Source organism: Gekko japonicus, unplaced genomic scaffold (assembly GCF_001447785.1).
Source record: "Gekko japonicus isolate JY-2015 unplaced genomic scaffold, Gekko_japonicus_V1.1 scaffold438, whole genome shotgun sequence".
Lineage (NCBI taxonomy): Eukaryota > Metazoa > Chordata > Lepidosauria > Squamata > Gekkonidae > Gekko > Gekko japonicus.
The window spans coordinates 343,102-362,167 of NW_015160849.1; the positions used below are offsets into that span (position 1 = coordinate 343,102).

At 46.0% G+C, this 19,066-nt stretch overlaps 1 protein-coding gene across 1 annotated transcript in view; it reads right to left on the bottom strand.

Annotated features, from left to right (window-relative positions):
- Nucleotides 1-19,066, bottom strand: part of MOCOS (molybdenum cofactor sulfurase) — a 197,891-nt gene that overhangs the window by 116,055 nt on the left and 62,770 nt on the right. Inside the window, exon 5 of the mRNA XM_015420757.1 lies at nucleotides 3,409-3,485. Coding sequence (XP_015276243.1) covers nucleotides 3,409-3,485 — 77 coding nt within the window. The remainder of the gene's footprint in view (nucleotides 1-3,408; nucleotides 3,486-19,066) is intronic.

A 19,066-nucleotide genomic window follows, 5' to 3' on the forward strand; every position in this document is an offset into this window, starting at 1 on the left:
CTTCTTCCTAATCAGCTTGATTACTGAAATAAGCTTCTCTCTTGACTAGGAAACTTGTCTCAGGTGTAAACATGTATACATGACACGCTACCTTTGATCTCTAAGTGGGGAAAAGCAACCAAGTCCAACCTAACCCTAACCCGAGCCAGGCCCGTAACCAGGATTCTTAGGGAGCACTAGTTAAGCGAATTAAAGGTAATTTAATTAAAGTTAAATAGACTTCCTGGGGGAAATAGAGAGGTGCTGTCTGGCTCGACAGGGCCACTCTTCGTGCCAGACAGCTGAGCAGGAATACCTGGCTCCTTCCCCGCACCTGCTGGCACTCGGGAGCCCTGGGCTGGAATAGGAAGTTGGGGGGGCTTGCCAGTAAGTCAGGGGGCCTAGCCCCGAGATGCCCCACTGTAGCTACAGGCCTGACCCAAGCTGAGGGCTAGCAGCTTCCAGGTAGGACCTGAAGTTCTCCTGGAATTGCAGGCGATCTCCAGACTACAGAGATCAGTTTTCTATAAGAAAACAGCCGCTTTGGATGGGTGACTCTATGGTATACCACAGAGCCTAGGAGAAACCTGCAAACACAGTCTCCAAATCTCCAAGAATATCCCCAGCAAGAGCTGGTAACCTTACCCAACCAAAAAGGTCAATCAGATAACAGAATCCAGGAAACTGAAGGTATGGCTGGTGTGTTTGAAGCCGCTGGGCAATATTATGCTAGGAGCTCACTCCTAAAAAGGAAAGGCTACAGACAGGATAGCAGCAGGTAGGGGATCGTACAACTAAAGTGTTGTTGTTTTAAAATAGGGCCCTAGTGACAAGATCTGAGGCTACCCAGCACCCTGCACTCCCTGAAAAACAAAAAAACATGTCTAGCCAACAGCCTGCCTAACACCAGCCAGGCACGATGCAATTCACATGGGGTCCTCCTCACACCGCCAGGTACACCTTCTAAGGCAGCAGGTGAGCACAAATGAGAGAAATCCACAAAAATATGACAGCACTGAACCTCCTGTGCCTCAAATTCAGGCACTCAGTTCTAGTCTAAATCAATCCAGTAAGCAAAGAAGATTTAGGAACATTGTCTGTGTCCCTACAAGTGCTAATGGACCACGTAGGCCAGCCTATACACAACAATTCACTATACAAGCATTTCATTTTTATAAAAAAAAACAAAACCAAAGACCCCCCCCTGCTAACAATCTAGGGGAATCTATGGTGCCTAAAATTAGATCCCCCGATGTTCTGGTTTTCAAAAACACTACACACCTACAACCTTCTGACTGTGGATCATGTATTTTGACTGTCAAATTTAAAGTCTTGTTATTCTCACTTATTCCAGAAAGGAAAACTGTCGACCAAGTTTCACTGGCTACCGGAATGAGCCCTTAGACACCCAGGATCAATGAACGTACGGAGTTCATCATACATCACTCGCAAGGATCACATGGGCAGCATCATATACAGAGGACCAGGCTTGGATATGGGGGCCTTTGTTCACATTTCATTTCATCCATTAAGCTTGCCGGCCTCCGGCAACATCCCTCCTCCTGCCCTTCTCCCTAGAATTAGTGGGAGAAAAGGTGGCTAAATAAAGTGCTTTGCCCACGGAAAATGCCACAGAGGTTAAAAGCAAAAATGACCGCTCCTCTTGACCACCTGACCAGCACGAGTATAAGCCAAGATCTCTGAAAAATCTCCATGATATAAGGGAACCCTCAAACTCCTTTTAACAAGGGAGGAAAAAACAGATGGAATTACTGCTCCTGAAAACATCAAATATCACGACACGGTGCCTGCCGGTATAGTGCAATACAGTAGATAAAATCAGTGTAGAACCTAACAATGAGCCAAACATTGAAATGCGTGCTGGAAAAGCCTACAATTAAAAATGAACAGTTTATGCAGAAGACCTTGGGTTACAATCCACATAGCAGACTCATTAGCTTCACTCCCGTTTGTCCTTTTCTGCATAAAAATTCTCACTGTGTTAAGTGGTTGGTGTGTCCCCTGAACAGCTGCTGGTAACTAATCGGAGATCTAAGCATGCCTTTCCTAAGAAGTGAACGGCTTTCCCAACAATAGCTCCCTTTTCCAGTTCAATAACTACCCCACAAAACTTTGGTTTTTAATCCTCATCAAAGACAAAACTTTTCATGGCATTACTAATACACTTCATGCAAACAATCTGAGTCTTGGAGTAAACCTTCTTGGTTGTTGTTCGGAGGGGGCTAAGATTCAAACGTTATGCTCAAATCCGGCATATTGGGCCAGTGAGAAATTGGCATGGTAGTTGAGCAGTCAGTGTCCAAGTGTAGTAGTGAGAGCGTTGGAGTACGATCTGGGAGACCCAGGTTTGGTCCCCACTCTGCCATGGACACTCGCTGGGTGGCCCTGAGCCAGTCACACACTCTCAGCCTAACCGACCTCACAGGATTGTTGTGAGGGTAAAACGGAGGGGAGGAGAATGATGTCAGCCATGTTAGGCTCCCATTGGGGGAGAAAGGCAGAATATAACTGCAGTCAAGAACTAAGCCGTTTGCAAGTTGCGGCTGGCACCATTCAGTGCTCGACAGACTGAGAATTCTTGTTCAGACCCTTCACATCGATGATTGATTGTGCCAAAAGAAAGCTGACTGTGCACGGAGAATCTCAGACGGCTTTTCTGTGGCCTCCCCCGCCTGCAGCAGCAGCCTCTTCCCCATCCTGTCTGCTGCTGGCCACAGTCCTTAAGAACAGAACATCACTTCACAGTGAGTGACATGCAGGCGTGAGGCCTGTCCCTTAGGGCTGCCTGAACCACTGCTGGTTAATCGGAGAGGCAGAAGAACTGCCTAGAACAATCTGGGCACGCATTCTCCCAGGGCTGCCAGCTTCAAGGTGGGTCAAGCAGCAAATAAATATGCACTGCAAGAAACTTTTGGAAATTAATGTGTTCTGTTTATAATTAACATTCTATAAAGTGCATTGTGCATTCTTATAACATCCTAATCAGGTATATGTATTCAATACATTCAATATATATACCAGATTAGGATGTTATAAGAATACACATATTGTTATATAATATTGTTATATTGAACATAACATCCTAATCTGGTATATATATTGAATATATTGAATACATATACCTGATTAGGATGTTATAAGAATGCGGAATGCACTTTATAGATTGTTAATTATAAACAGAACACATTGATTTACAAAAGTTTCTTGCAGTGCATATTTATTCATTACTTGACTTTCCTAACACTGTAGCTTGGGTTGCTACAGCTTCAAGGTGGGGCCTGGAAATCTCCCACCGCCACAACTGACCTCCAGATGACAGAGGTCGGTTCCCCTGGAGAAAACCTCTGGCACTCTGATAACCGTGAACTGAATATCAGCAAACGGAGAAGTGTTAGGAGAGAGACTGACCTGTGAGCCTTTCCAAGGCATCGAATCCATGCTTTACCGCAATGATATCCAGGAAAGAAACCGTTCCATCCTCAAACCTAAACGAAAGGGGGAAACAAAACATGCTGACAACAACTCTCTGCGGCCGTCCTTATACAAGTCAGTTTCAAAAATTACAAACATATTTAATAATATTGTCCTTTTAGAGTGCCTCACATGTTATTCTGAGTCACTGCTTACCGCAGCACTGTCAGGCAAAATAAGTGCCAACAAACCCCTCAAGGGGTCTTCAATGAGTGTGTCGTTCCCTTCTTCTCCCTGTAAAGTGAGCCAGGATTAATTTCGTATTTCAGAGTCGAGAGAGCCCGGAAGGCATTCATTCTGGTAAGATTCGAACATGGAGCATCCGAATTAGTAGCTAAGCCACTGAGACATGACACTAACGTTATCTGTGCTCTTGCACAAATTTCTACCTGGCTGCCAAGGTGGCACCTGTAGCCCTTTCTCACAGTTCAGTAGATGCAGTGGCACCATTTCAAGTTCTCAGAGGCAAGGGAGGCAAGATATCAGCAAGGGCAAGGATCAAAGGCCTTGGATATATTCTAATTTTCAGGTAGGCAGTACATTTTCTAAAAATCAAATTAGAAATTAAATTAAACTATCGTATGGCATTGTGTGTGGTACAGCCAGGAGATCCTAGGATTGTCTGGCAGCCTGACGCTCTAGCTCTTTTTTAGCATTATGCAGCGAGATAGGCTTATTTTGGGGGTGCTGGGAGAGCCATGACTGACCCAAGGTCACCCGGCTTAGCTTCAAGTGGAGGAGGGCGGAATCAAACCCAGGTCTCCAGATGAGAGGCCGTCGCTCTTAACCACGACACCATGCTGGCTCCCCACCTTTTCTGAAAAGCAAAAACGGTGCATTTCTTGCCCCGACCTGGAGGGCCTGGGCCAGACTGCTCTGCTCAGACCCCGGAAGCTAAGCAGGGTTGGTACTTGGAGGGGAGACCGCCAAGGATGTCCGGAGTTACTACTCGGAGGCAGGCACTGGCACTGGCAAAGAACCTCTGTCCATCTCTTGCCCTGAATACCCCTACAGGGTCGCCAACACCATGCATTTCTTAGATTTTTATCCTCACCATGCCGAGTGACATCCTTGGCTCCTGCCCCGCACATCTCCCAACAGCCCTGTGAAGTGTGTTAGACTGAGAACCAGCAACCGGCCCAAGGCCACCCAGGGACCTTTGTGGCAGAGGGCAGACTCCGAACCTGGGCCTCCCCAATCCTAGTCAAGTGCTTTAGCCAGGAACACCACAGCTGACATTCCTCATAACCTGAAACAGAGGAGTCCCTGGAGAAGACTCACACGGAGGCTGAATCATCGCTGCCCCTCAGAGCCCCTGAGCAGATGTGTATTCAACAGCCTCGGAAGCCAACCGCCACCAGAATCCCCTTCCGCACAGTGGCAATTCAAAGAATATTCTACTGTAGCCCCGGACACCACCTGGCCAGGAACTCTTGAGGGTTCCATATCCACGGTAACAACTAGGGCACCATCAAAGCAAGCTAAGGAACGTGCATTTTTTAATAAAAGATGCTGGTTGAAAATTTGCATAATAACCTAAGGAAGAAATAGAATATACCTCTTGTTCAAATCAAAGCCTCTATATACACAAAACCATTCGGGGGGGGGGGATCACAACAAAAAATAGATATAACTACAATCAGGGAACAGGAGAAGAAATTCAGTAATGAAAACAACGAGAGACTTAACTATTCTCAGAGGGGTGGTAGACCTGGGCCTAGGTTGTGCCCATGGAGATTCACACCAAGGAATGTTCCTCCATACAACTTCTTCCCCCCACCGCCAACACCTCTGCACAGAAAACTGGGATTCTTATAGTACTGGCTATAAACAGAGGGCCCTGACCTGGATAGTCCGCACTAGCCTGATCTTGCCAGATCTCAGAAGCCAGTTTGGTGTAGTGGTTAAGTGTGCCGACTCTAATCTGGGAGAGGTTTGATTCCCCACTTCCTCCACTTGCACCTGCTGGATGACCTTGGGCAAGCCATAGTTCCGATAAGAGCTGTCCTTGAAAAAGAGCAGTTTCTGTCAAGAGCTCTCTCAGCCCCGCCCACCCCACAGGGTGTCTGTGGTGGGGAGGGGAAGGGAAAGGAGTTGGTAAGCCGCTCTGAGACTCCGAGTGAAGGGCGGGGTATAAATCCAATCTCCTCCTCCTCTTCTTCTTCTTCTAAGCAGGGTCAGCCCTGGTTAGCATTTGGAAGGGAGACCGCCAAGGAAGACCAGAGTTGCTCTATAGAGGCAGGCAAGGGCAGACCACTTCTGAACGTCTCCTCCCTTGAAAATCTAACAGAGTCACCATAAGTCAGCTGTGACTTGATGGCAATAAATACACAAATAAATAAACAAACCAAGGAGTTAGAAGCAGTGCCTACTGGGAGATGTACCACCACTGCCGGAGAGGAAACCTGAAGTACAAGAGAAGAGATTTGACCTGGGCCTCGGGTGTCTTACTGAGCTACGCAGCAATTTTGGTGCCTGTTAAAGATCAATAATATGCTGAGTTTTGGATTTAAATTTCCTTGGTGTAACAAATGCCGTCCTGTACCTGTCTGTTTTAAATTAACTGCGTGTTGTGTAGTGGCCAGAGTGTCAGACTACAACTGGAGAGATCAGGTTAATTAATAATAATTATCGTATGGCATTGTGTGCCTTAAGTTCTAGCTCATTTAGTGTAATGCACCACTAGGTGGCAAGCTAGACTTATTCTGGGGGCCGAGAGAGCTCTAGAGGAGCCCTGACTGAGCCAAGGTCACCCACTTGGCTTCAACTGGAGGAGTGCAGAATCGAACCTGGTTCTCCAGATTAGAGTCCATCTCTCGTAACCACTACACCATACTGACTCTCCAGAGATCAGGGTGCAAAGTAGGGAGACCAGATATCCCTGAGACCTCCCAGCTGCCTTCTCTGCCAACCTGCCAACAGCCATTAGGGGAAAAACATTTCACTTCTGGCATTGTACCTAGAAGAGACATCATGAGGTTGGAACATCACATTGACATCATGCTAACCAGAACTGACATCACGCCACTCGCACAATGTCATTCCACCCTGTCCCCAGCACCAGCCCCTCCCAGGGGTTGCCTGGGATCCCGAGTTCAAAGCCTTATTCTACCAAGGAGATGCTAGGCCAGTTCTCTCTCTCTCTCTCTCTCTCTCTCTCTGCCTAACCTACAGGTATGATGACCAGCTTCATGTTGCAGCCCACGGTTCTCAATGAATCACAACTGATCTCCAGATGACAGGGACCAATTTCCCTGGAGGAAATGGCTATCTCAAAGGGTAAACGAGATGGGATCACATCTCCGCTGGGCTCACCTTCTCTCCCCACTCTCTGCCCTCCCCAGGCTGTATCCCCAAATCTTGAGGCATTTCCCAAGCCAGAGTTGGTCACCCTGCTCACAGGACTTTGTAAGAACAAAATGGAAGAAGGGCACCATGGACACTGTCCTGACCTTCTTGAAGAATTGGGTGGGGCCTTGGGGGTGGTGAGGGATAATCACTGGCTATTCTGGCCCCACCACTTCCGGTCTGGAGTGACTTCCCAAAGGATGAATGAGGAACTCCAGTGCAGCCATCTGATTTTGTACAGTTCTTCATCCACACACTGCCTCAGGAACCGCTAAATCAACTCCCTCAGGGAGAGCTCAGCTAGCCTACAAGCTTGTGTTCCTCAGAGGGGCTCCATCTGAAGTTCCTTTTACCCCAACCATGGGATCTGAACAAGGTCTTAGTAAATGACATCAATTAAAACAGGAATAGTTAACATTATAATCTCTCTAGACAGACAATCCTTAGGCTGCCCCCCCCCCTTTTAAAAAGGCAAGGAAACTCTTAACATGGAGTGGTAGGCATGGTGGGAGATAATTAGAATATCATAATACTTCAGTTAAGCTTTATGCAGTTATTACTGAACAAATCAATCCCTGAAATGCTGCAGCGAGCATGATCCCACTTAAATGAAAGAAATACAAAGTGTGAGATCATCAGTTAACACTGGAAATACAGAAACTGGCTACCTGTGCTATTTTCAGTTTTACAGTCCAGCACTTGATACAAACTGAGGACTCACCTGTGGCCAAACCCTGCTGACACTGTGGGCACTTTGGGGATTGTGAAATAGGGTAGCGGGTGCTGGCACAAAATGGTTGCCATGGGAGCAGAGCTCTCATAAAATGGCTGCTGTGTGGGGAAGTCTTTGAGTGGCCACACAGAGAGAGATTACCAAGTACAGAGATACAAGGAAGTCTGTGGGTGCGTTCAGACAGGCCGTTTAGTCCACTTTCGGCACGCTTCAGTAACAGATTTTATATCCACCTTCACACACCCAACATCTATGCACCATCCCCAGCCGCAGCTTTCCGGCTCAAACCCCCTTTAAAACGGAGTATTTTGTTACCAGGTCCCCAAGTGGTGTTTTCCTGATTCTCCGGTTCTAGCCGCACTTTTCTGACGTCTGATCGCTCCTGCGGTGTCGAGCTACTTCCGCTCAGAAGCCCGAGGCTTCCGCTCTTCGCCCGTCATTTTATTTTAGCGTCGGTGGTATGCGCACAGATGGAGCTCCAAAACGGTGCCTAGTTTTGTTGGTTAGACGTGTTCGGGATCTCACGGAGGCCAGTTTCGGGGTAAAAGTTTAAAGGGAAGTGTTCCTTTAAAGTTTAAAGGGAAGTGTTACAGCTGTTGGGTTGAAGTGGAAATCGCTGTTCTGCGCACACGCGAAAATTTTAATTCTACAGATGGCCGCCTGTGCACATGCCCAAACTGAGGGGGGGGGGAACACTGACGCACGCTCCTGCGTGTGGACGGCGAGGAGAGATGTGGCTGCGCAGCGATCCGGAAAAGGAGGTGAGTGTGATCGCAATTCTCCAGGTTAAAAAAACCCGCATCGCGACCTGAGCAATTCAAACTGCTCCCAGCACGCCGTCTGACTGGAAATACAGTCTGTGTCTAAGATCAAGCTGGCTCTGACCTAGATGGCCCCGGGTAGCCTGCTTTCGTCAGATCTAGAAGCAGGGTTGGCCCTAGTTAGTACTTGGAGAGGAGACCACCAGGGAAGTCCAGGGGTGCTACTCATAGGCAGGCAATGGCAAGCCACCTCTGTCCGTCTCTTGCCTTGAAAACCCTATAGGGTCGCCATAAGTCAGCTGTGACTTGACGGCCATTTCCAAAGAGGCTATACCAGCATTAGAAGTCTTTGGTTAATTTCCAGCTGTTAAGTATGAGACTTCAGGCAGCTCTTAAACAAGTGATTCAGCTTTATTGGAAGATGACAGAAAACAACACGAAAACATGAGAGCTGAAAGCTCTCTTTTAAACTTTCCGGGCTTGTATAACCACGCCCACTAGTGTGTTAAGAACCAATCATAATGTTTACATAAAGACCAATGATTTCAGTTCCATCCAGAACCTTTCTTATGCTCTGATTGGTCTACTGCGCAGAGTAGCCAATCAGAATGTGCATTTCACGATACCAGCCTTAGATAGGGGTAAGATTCAAGCTCAGGCATTGTTGTATGTATGCACAATACATAACACCAGCAATTCTGTTACTTTGAACTGGTGCCCCACAAATAACTATTAAACTACTTTGGAATTATTGTTACCTCTCTGGCATTCACATACCTTGGAGAGAAAAATATATTTGTATCATTATTGGTTCTGGTTCACTGAAGAAGTTTAACAAAACCGGGATCCTTGTGTGAGTCTTCTTTCAGATGACTGATTCTTCTTCCCAATGATTCTTCTTTCCAAGTTGATTCATATTGTATTTATTTTATGAAGATTAGATTTGTATGTTTTTGGACACTTTTGGACATATAAAAATAATTGCACCAATATATAAATTAAGTATAATTAGAATTTTATTTTGCATCTTATTACAGTGTCTTTGTTGTTACTTCGTGTTCCTTATATATTGTAATCCTCCTGATGCTCGTTTCTAAGACCAAGCGGTCCACAGCTATGATGTACCTGCTTGGGATGAGTTCAACACTTTGTAAGGAGTCTGTTGACCGGGAGTGATCCAAAGCTCTCTGCTTCCCCCCCCCCATTCAAGACCCTTTGGATCTTATCGTCAAGACTCAAAAAACAAGAGGGCCCTAGAAAACACATCAGCAGCAGGTGCTGTGTTGGGGACTGACTGATCTAAGGAATGAAGCAGCATACTTTTCACCAAGTACAAAAGTTCAGCGGAGGGCAACCAAGACGATCAGGGCATTGGAGGACCTTCCCTACGAGGAAAGGCTGAAGTGTCTGGGACCTGTCAGTTTAGAAAAGCGACAACTAAGGGGGGACATGACAGAGGTTTATGAAATTATGAGAGAGAGTTGACAAAGAGAAATTTCTCTCTCCCCCCCCAAATACTAGAACTTGAGGGCTTCCAATGAAACTGATGGGCGGTAGTTCAGGATGGACAAAAAGCAATATTTCTTTACACATTGAGTGATTAAAATATGAAATCTGCTGCCAGGGGACGTAGCTTTACAAGAGAATGAGATAGATTCATGGAGGATACGTCTATCAATGGCTACTAGCCATGGTGACTGGAGAACCGGTTGGCCGCTGTGTGAGACAGGATGCCGGACTAGATGGACCAGTGGTTTGATCCAGCAGGGCTCTTCTGATGCTCTTATGAAGGCCTCAGCCTCTATGCCCTGTTGTTGGCCCTCCAGAGGAACTAGTTGGCCACTGTGTGAGACAGGAGGCTGGACTAGATGGACCAGTGGTTTGATCCAGCAGGGCTCTTCTGATAAATTCTTAAGCTGAAATTTATCTCATGGCCCAAAAGCAAGTATAACTGTCTTTCAGCATACACTACCACAAAAGCACACAATCTCATTGTAAGGAAGAAACTGGTTTCTATTCTATAGTCACTATATGATCTGAAGATTACTTCCACTGAGGACTTGTGGGCAATCTTTTAGGGCAGGGGAGGGCCCCAAAAATAGGCAAGATATCATTTCTGATTACCTCCTTCTGATTATGGCTGGTGTTTCTTTTTTTCAGAAAATTAAAGATGTGTTACTGTCAGCTGCCCCAAGTGTGAGACAGCAGCCCTGAAATTGCAAGGATGTTGACAGCAAAAAGGCCCACACTGCTAAGTAGTGTCAAGCCTGTTTTCCTCAGCTCATCTTCCATAGAAAGACTTCCTCCCTCCCTCCCAATACTGTATATGCCGTGACCCCTTCTACAAGAGAACAGGACATTTCATGGAAGTAAATAGCCTTGCCTGCGCAAGCTGGTTTCTGGTAGATGAGTAATCTTTATTAGAGGAAACCAAAATTAGTAAAAACTGATGTTCAGCTCTCTTATTGAGTCTCTCTCTCTCGCTCTCTCTGCCTTAGTCTTAAATCATAGACACGCAGCCAGAAATGTAAAATACTCATCTGGCAAACTGAAATTACACATAACCCGAAAGTGATGTCACTCCCCTGTAGGAATCGCTGGAAACGGTTTTACCATAGAGATTTGGCCTATTCCTAGAAAGGTATGATGTCACTTCTGGGTTCTCCTGGAAGTGACCTCACACTGTTGCCGACGGCCACTCTCCATGTTCCCACCCTCCTGGCCTCCAGCTAGTTGCCAGTCCAGTCCTGGCAATGCTATCTCTAATGGACCCCAATCCCAAACTGTGGCTGTGGTCACACACACTTAATAATCCACTTTCAATCCACTTTCCAACTGGATTTTGCCAGTTCACATGGGTAAAATCCATTTGGAAAATGCACTGAAAGTGGATTGAAAGTGGATTATTTAGTGTGTGTGACTGCAGCCTGTGTAAGGTTTTTGAAGGTCACAAAGCTTCTTGGAATTAGCCTGCAGACCAATGGGTGGTTGGTGAAATTTTCCTAACACTACTATCATATTGTCCAGCCATAACAGCAGATTAAATATTTCACCAGTAAACTCCACCTGCGCAATCCCAATTACTTTCATCATCTAAGGATGCCAACCTCCCCTGGAGAAATGGATGCTTCGGAGGGTGGATTCTGTGGTATTGTGCCCCACTGAAGTCCCTGTCCTCCCCAGGCTCCACCCCCAAATCTCCAGGAGTTTCCCAAACTGGAGCTGGCAACTCTATCCCTTTGCCCCACACCAGTGACTGGGGGACCTGGCATCCCTACTTTTCATGACTGGGCATGGCCAGCTGGATGCCGATCCAGAATATTTCACATTCAATGCAGCACGAATTATGAAGCAACATTCTGAAACTATTCCAGATCTTTTGCGAGATGCAAGTAAAATACCAACCTCTTAGGACTTGCCGGGCCTTGGTTCATTACCCCTGTACATATGAATGTTTGCCTTTATAAGACGTAATTATGAAGGAAACCCCTAGCCGAGATCAGATTTCGCTTCTAATTAATGACAACTGAGTCAAAGGTATTATGATGCTGTTTATCACACTGCCTGAAATGTAATTTGGAGCAAAAATACTAAGACCTGCCTCCATGTGACAGTTACTCGGCAACTAAGTCTCCTTAAGATGTCCCGCTGAACGTCTTGAAAGCTAACTCTATGCAGATTATTCCACAAAAAAGCTGCTTCAGGCAAAAAAAAATGCAGGGACAAGTTGCCAAAAGCCAGTAAAAAGCTCTTAAATCTATGTCCTTGTTTAGTGAAATATGGTAATTAACTCATTTAGACATGCAGAGAAAGCTAAAGGATAAAACGGGGGGGGGGAATAAACGAGTTATCAGACTAGCTTAAACCAGATGAGGACAGAATGCATTGGACAAGGACGCTTTCTCCGTGAAACGGGAATGAATGCAACCTTCATTCCTCCTTCCCATCACAGTAATTGAGCTGGGGCCACTGAGGTCTCTCTGGTTGGGACAATCCTCTTTGGAGTGTCTGATGGAAGTTCATGGTCCTGGCACCGTCCTCTGCATAACAACCCAAGGGGTCTGATTCAGTATGAGGCAGCTTCATGTGTTTGTGTGTGAACCTAAGCATGGCTGAGCAAAGATCTGAACTTAGTTCCCCACCGGCTCTCCCTTCCTCTCCCCTGGCCCCTTATGGTAACAACAAATGCCCGCCCACGAAAGCTTCTGCCCAGAATTAAACTTCGTTGGTCTCCCAGGTGCCCCTGGACTCAAAACTTTGTTCTCTTGCTTCAGATCAACATGGCTGCCCACCGGAACAAAGGCAGAGTCAAGTTAAATAAAGCAAGAGACACAATTATCTGTTGGCTGCCTTTTTCTTCCACCCTTCCTCCAAGGAGCTCACTGTAGCATAAAAGGTTCTTCCCTTCTCTGTTTTGTCTTTACAATAACCCTGTAAGGTCAACTTGGGCTGAGAGAAAGTGACTAGCCTCCGGTAGGGTTGCCAGGTGGTCTGCTGAAGGGGGTCTTCTGGTGCATGCAAAAAGCACACATGCCACAATGACATCACCCGGAGGTGACATCATCGTGCCAGGCATTTCGTTCAGAGGACGCTCTGGGATTTGGCCAAAACTCTATGGTCAAAAACCCTAGCTAAATGCTAGAGAGTCCCCTGCGTGCCAGATGATGTCATCAAGTCAAATTTATTGTTACAGTCAACGACCAGTGCACTCAATCATTTTACATAAAAACATTTTGATAATAAAAATGAGATAAAACCAACAGTGACATACTTACATTTTAAAAACTGTGACTATAACACAGAGATAAAATAAGACAGCCATAAAATTTGTGTATAATTTAGATAAAAGATTGAAAAATCTAATTGCCATGCATTTTACGCTCCTCGTAAACCTGGGCACAAAATCTAGCCACCTGTCTTGTTGTCGGGTGGTTCCTGTCAGACAGGAGGTAATCAAGTTTAATTTTATTTGATCTGCCAGGAAACCTTTCTAACAGCAGACTGATAGTCTCCATACGGATCGCCCTATGGTATACGCCGTTGAAAAATATGTGTTCCAGAGAGTCTATTTCATGGAGGGGGCAGGAGCAGAACCTCAGTGAGTAAGGGGTCCCTTTAAACCTCCCTTCCAATACTACAGACGGCAAGGACATGCTTCTGGCTAACATGAATGCCCTTTCTTGAGTTATAGTGCCAGGCATGGTGGGTGCAGCAGAGACCTTCAGGGGCAAGGTTCCTCTGCTGGCTAGCTGGCCGGCGGCAAATTGGGAACCCCAAAATAGGGGGTATTCCGCCCCCATCGGGGTGGGTGGCAACCCTAGCCTAAGGTCACATGATAAGTGGGAATTTGAACCCCAATCCTAGTTGGACATTCTAACCATTGCACTGCATCTACTTCGCATGCAGGTGGTCCCAGGTTCAATCCCCAGCATCTTTGGGGGCTTTTTTGTAAGGACCAGGAGGTAGGTTGTGTAAAAGACCTCTGCCTGAGACCCTGGAGAGCCACTGGCAGTCTGAGTAGATGATACGGACCTTTATGGACCAAGAGTCTGATTCAGTTGAGGCGGCATCATGTGCTCACCGCACTGGCTCTTTCATGAATTATTGACTGCACTGCTCTTGGCATAGTATGCCATTCGGAGAGTATATCTGCCCCCAAATAAATGCAAGGGAATAGTTATCAGCTGCTGTTCCCTGTTACTGTCCCCTAGCCATTTCCCTGTTTATTATTCAGTACTAAAGAATCAAAATTGGGACTGGGTTTTGACCAGTCAAATATTGTTCAAATAATGATCAGGTATCTTTAAAATGCTTACTATTAGAACAACTATTAAAAAAGAGTCAAATCTCTTGTAGCATGATAAATGCGAACAGATTTACTGAAGAATAAAGTTTGAGTCCAGTGGCACGTTACAGACCAATGAAGTTTAATTCTGGGTATAAGCTGATGCTGGGAAAGATTGAAGGTCAAAGAAGATGGGGACGGCAAAGGATGAGATGGTTAGACAGTGTCATTGATGCAACAAACATGAAGTTGAGCAAACTTCAGAGGACGGCGGAAGACCGGAAGGCCTGGCGGGATCTGGTCCATGGGGTCGCGGAGAGTCGGACTCGACTGTGCGACTGAACAACAACAAATAAGCTTTCCTGTGCGTGCACGTGAATGCTTATATCCAGCCAGAATTAAACTCTGTTGGTCTTCAAGGTGCCTCTGGACTCAAACTGTGTTCCATTGCTTCAGACCAACATGGCTACCCACCTGAATCTATCTGAAGAAGTGAATTTGATGAAGCATGCATGCACACAAAAGCTTGCACCCAGAATTATACTTTGTTGGTCTTCAAGGTGCCTTTGAACTCAAACTTTGTTTGATTGCTTCAGACCAACAGGGCTCCCCACCTGAATCTATCTAAAAATGTGTATCCGACGAAGCGTGCATGCACACGGAAGCTCATACCCAGAATTAAACTCTGTTGGTCTGAAAGGTGCCTCTGAACTCAAACTTTGTTCAACTGCTTCAGACCAACACGGCTACCCACCTAGATTTATTGAAGCAAAAGCTTTTAGTAGGGTAAAGTCTACTGAAGATACCACAAGACTGCTTTTTGTTTTCCTCCTATAGCAGATGCTCCACTAGGGGTGCCCCCCATGTCAGACAACTGGCAGGAGGACTGGGGGGCAGGGAAAGGGGGGGGCAACGTCATGTGTGGAGCTACCTGACTTCCTGGAAAAGCCTGCAAGTGACACAAGGTAGTAGTTGTAGTAATTGCTGAAAATTCTAACTGTAGAGTTTCCAGCGATTCCTAGAGCTACCCCACAACACTTCCCGGTCTTCCCCAGAAGTGATGTAGCATTGTACACAACAGCACGCGGTTCCCCTCCCCCCATCTTTCTCCTGCCACCACTTGGAGAAGCAGTGGGCAGTGACAGCCTCATGCTGAGCCTTGTGCTTCACTGGAATTTAAAACAATACAATATATCTGTAATTAAAGAATTGCTGAATTACAAAACAAACCAGTTAAAATTATCATTGTAAAGTAACTTCTTTTAAAATTTAATGAATTCTTATAACTGCTGACTCCTTGGGCAATTCTGCATCGGCTTTTCCCTCTTGTTTTACGAAACCCACGTTGGAACAGAACTTCCCCTCTGCCTTGCATGCGGCTTTCACTTTCTTTGTTCCTCGGTTTTTATGGCACCCTCTACACTGAATGCCGCTTTCACTTTCTCTGATCATTGGGTTTTATGGTACCTTCTGCCTAGATTTATGGCCATTCAGGAAGTCCAGGGTTGCTATGCAGAGGCAAGCAATGTCAAGCCACCTCTGAAAGGTCGCTTGCCTTGAAAACCTTATGGGGTTGCCGTAAATTGGCTGCAACTTAACAGGACTTTCCACCACCAAGTATCTCTTCTTTAAATAACATTTAAATCCATCACCACATTCTAGAGTCCTACAAGTGCCTGAATAGACATGAGGAACTTCATTCATTCCAGTGCAGAAAGCACAGGGTGGGATGCTCACATTAATCTTTTCTCCAGGGGCACCATTCCAGAGAGCCAGTTTGGTGTAGTGGTTAAGTGCGCGGACTCTAATCTGGGAGAACCGGGTTTGATTCCCCACTCCTCCACTTGCACCTGGCTGGATGACCTTGGGCAAGCCGTAGTTCTTGAAAAAGAGCAGTTTCTGTCAAGAGCTCTCTCAACCCCCCCCACCTCACCGGGTGTCTGCTGTGGGGAGGGGAAGGGAAAGGAGTTTGTAAGCCGCTCTGAGACACCTTTGGGTAGTGCAGGGTGGGGGATAAATCCAATCTCTTCTCTTCTTCTTCTTGTGAGGGACAAGATTTCACAGCAACATCAAGATTTCACAGCAACATTCAGAAGGTCACATTCAAGAGTACATTGCAAAAGGGGGGGGTGATTACCTTAAAATATCCATAAATGTGCTAAAACCTATTTTCAAATGTTGCAAAAAATAATCAACTGTGGCCAGAAATATGAATGGAAGGGGCTAATCTTCACCTTCCCGAAAACTCTACATGACTTGGGGCTAGCGTATCCGAAAGACTATCTTCTCTATATGTTGTGAATGTGTATGTCAAATATATTATAATATGGGTGCATAATCAATACATACACAGATATACAGAGTCAAGGATCAGCAAACCACTCCTCGAGTTTAAAGATCACCACACTTCACAGAGATAATAAGTGTATGTGTGTCAGTTCTGACATATTAGTCTCGTTTCCAAAAATACATATCTACCGAAGAAACTCAAGAAAGGGCATTCATCCAGCAGGATCACAGAATGAAAGCCGGGTTCATTGACCAAACTGCACCCTGTACTTATCAACCTGACCGTGTCACTCAGTTTCTTATCTTACGCTGAAGGCCTTCCCTGGACATTCGCCAGGGACTTGCAGTGCTACTGTGGTCCCGGCCTCTCAGATAATTACTATTAAGGACTTTGCATTTGTCATCTGTAGGCTGCTAAGCTAAAGACAGCTGGGGTGAACAGTTCAACAAGGGAAAGGGAAAATAAGTCAGTTCACATTTCTATGCATAACGACTTTAACTTCTGTAGAACAGAAAACCAGGTGATATTTAGCTCATGCCTACTAATGCTGGTTATTTATTATTTATTTATCCATTTATACCCTACCTTTTCTCCCCAATGGGGACCAAAAGCAGCTTACGTCATTTTCCTCTCCACCATTTTATCCTCACAACGACAACCCTGTGAGGTTGGTTAGGCTGAGAGGATATGACTGGCCCACAGAAGCACATGAATGGCGAATTTCGGTAGCAGAGCGGAAATTTGAACCTGGGTCTCCCAGATCCTAGTCCCACCACTACACCACTGATTTTCTTTTGTATGGCACCTGCCAAAAAGAGTATTTTGTCCATTCATTCAGTATTACTGTCTGTGGAGACACTTCACTGTTGTCTCTTGTCATTTTCCCTTTCAGATTACACTTCCCTAGACTCATTTTCCTGAAGAAGTTGCCAGAGCCCTTTAGTTCATCAGCCAGCAGTCGTGGTTACAGGAACCACTAGGGCTGCCAGGCTGCAACCGGCAACCGGCAACCGACGGGAGCAACTGAGGGGTGGGGCCTGGCGCAACAGCATCACACCGGCCTGCCTGTGTAGTGGTTAAGTGCACCAGTTTGGTGTAGTGGTTCAGTGCGCGGACTCCAATCTGGGAGAGCCGGGTTTGATTCCCCACTCCTCCACTTGCACCTGGCTGGATGACCTTGGGCAAGCCCTAGTTCTGATAAGAGCTGTTCTTGAAAAAGAGCAGTTTCTGTCAGAGCTCTCTCAGCCCCAACTACCTCATAGGGTGTCTGTTGTGGGGAGGGGGAAAGGAGTTTGTAAGCCACTCTGAGACACCTTTGGGTAGTGAAGGGCGGGATATAAATCCAATATCTTCTTCTTCTTCTTCTGGTTTAATCCAGAAGTGACACGGGGGCACACCAGCATTTCACAAAAACACGATGGTTTTACTACGGGGAAGGGAAAAAAGAGGAAATGGTGGGGAGGGTAGAATGAGATCCCCCCCCACCTCTGGTTCCCACTCATTATAAATAAAGCCGAAGATTGGGAGGACCAGATAAAAGAAAGGCTGGTTGTTGAGTAGGCAGGAGAGAAAGAAGAAGCCAAAAGGGAGGAGATGTGGGGGCTGCTGGGAAGAGAGAAAGAGGAAGCAGTGTGGGGAAGGGCGTACAGGGGGGGGAATGAGGGGACCCCCCACGAGTCCTTGAGGGCCCCCACTTGTATATTTCTATTTTCCAGGTTAATTATTTCATCATAAAGTAAGGCGAGACTTCACTTCATATTTACTGTATACTGGTTATAATGTTTCATCTGTTTGACTTTGCATGTTTAATTTCCGCCACTAATGAGGACATAGGTTTGGCTTTTTCTTGTATTTTTGCTATTATTACATCTGTATTTTATGTATGACACATGTATATAAATTTGTATAAATTTTTACTTGATCTATAATATGTTTCTTTCTGGTTGACATATCTTACCATTTTCAAGTAAGTATTTCCTTGCTGTCTACACTTGTTGGATACTGTTATTTTTTTTAAACAAACAAACCACGAGAGCACTTTTCCCACAGTTCCGACATTATGAGATCATGGAAGCGCATAGCTATAGCTTTTTGTTAACGAAATTCTCATGAGTACAATCTCTGCAGACGCTGGGGGAAAACAGGTCCCTTAAAAGTCTGATGAAGGGAGGGGGGAGCCCACGGCTCTGCTCTTTAAAGTCTGCAAACTTCCATGTAATATCCTTGGAGTGAGTCCCCAGGAACAGAGAGGGATCAAACTCTAAGCAGACTGAACTGAAAAAATAAACAGGTTGCTTACCTGTAACTGATGATCTTTGAGTGGTCATCTGTTCAGTCACACCCATGGGATTATGCGCCTGCGCTGATCCAAATCAGTGGTATGCAAAGCTCACAAAGGGATTTTCGCACCTCCCTCCCAGGCATGCGCGGGAGCCCCACTGCGCATGCCCAAGGAGGTGGGGCGCGGACATCCCTCCAGTTCCTTCTGACCGCTGTCATGTCAATAACCAGAGAAAAGTACTGAAGCGACAGCAGTGGGGAAGGACGGGCAGGTGGTGTGACTGCACAGATGACCACTCCAAGATCATCAGTTACAGGAAAGCAACCTGTTTATCCTCTTCGTGGTCTCTGTGCATCACACCCATGGGAGATTGAAAAGCAGTGGCTCACCTGGAGGT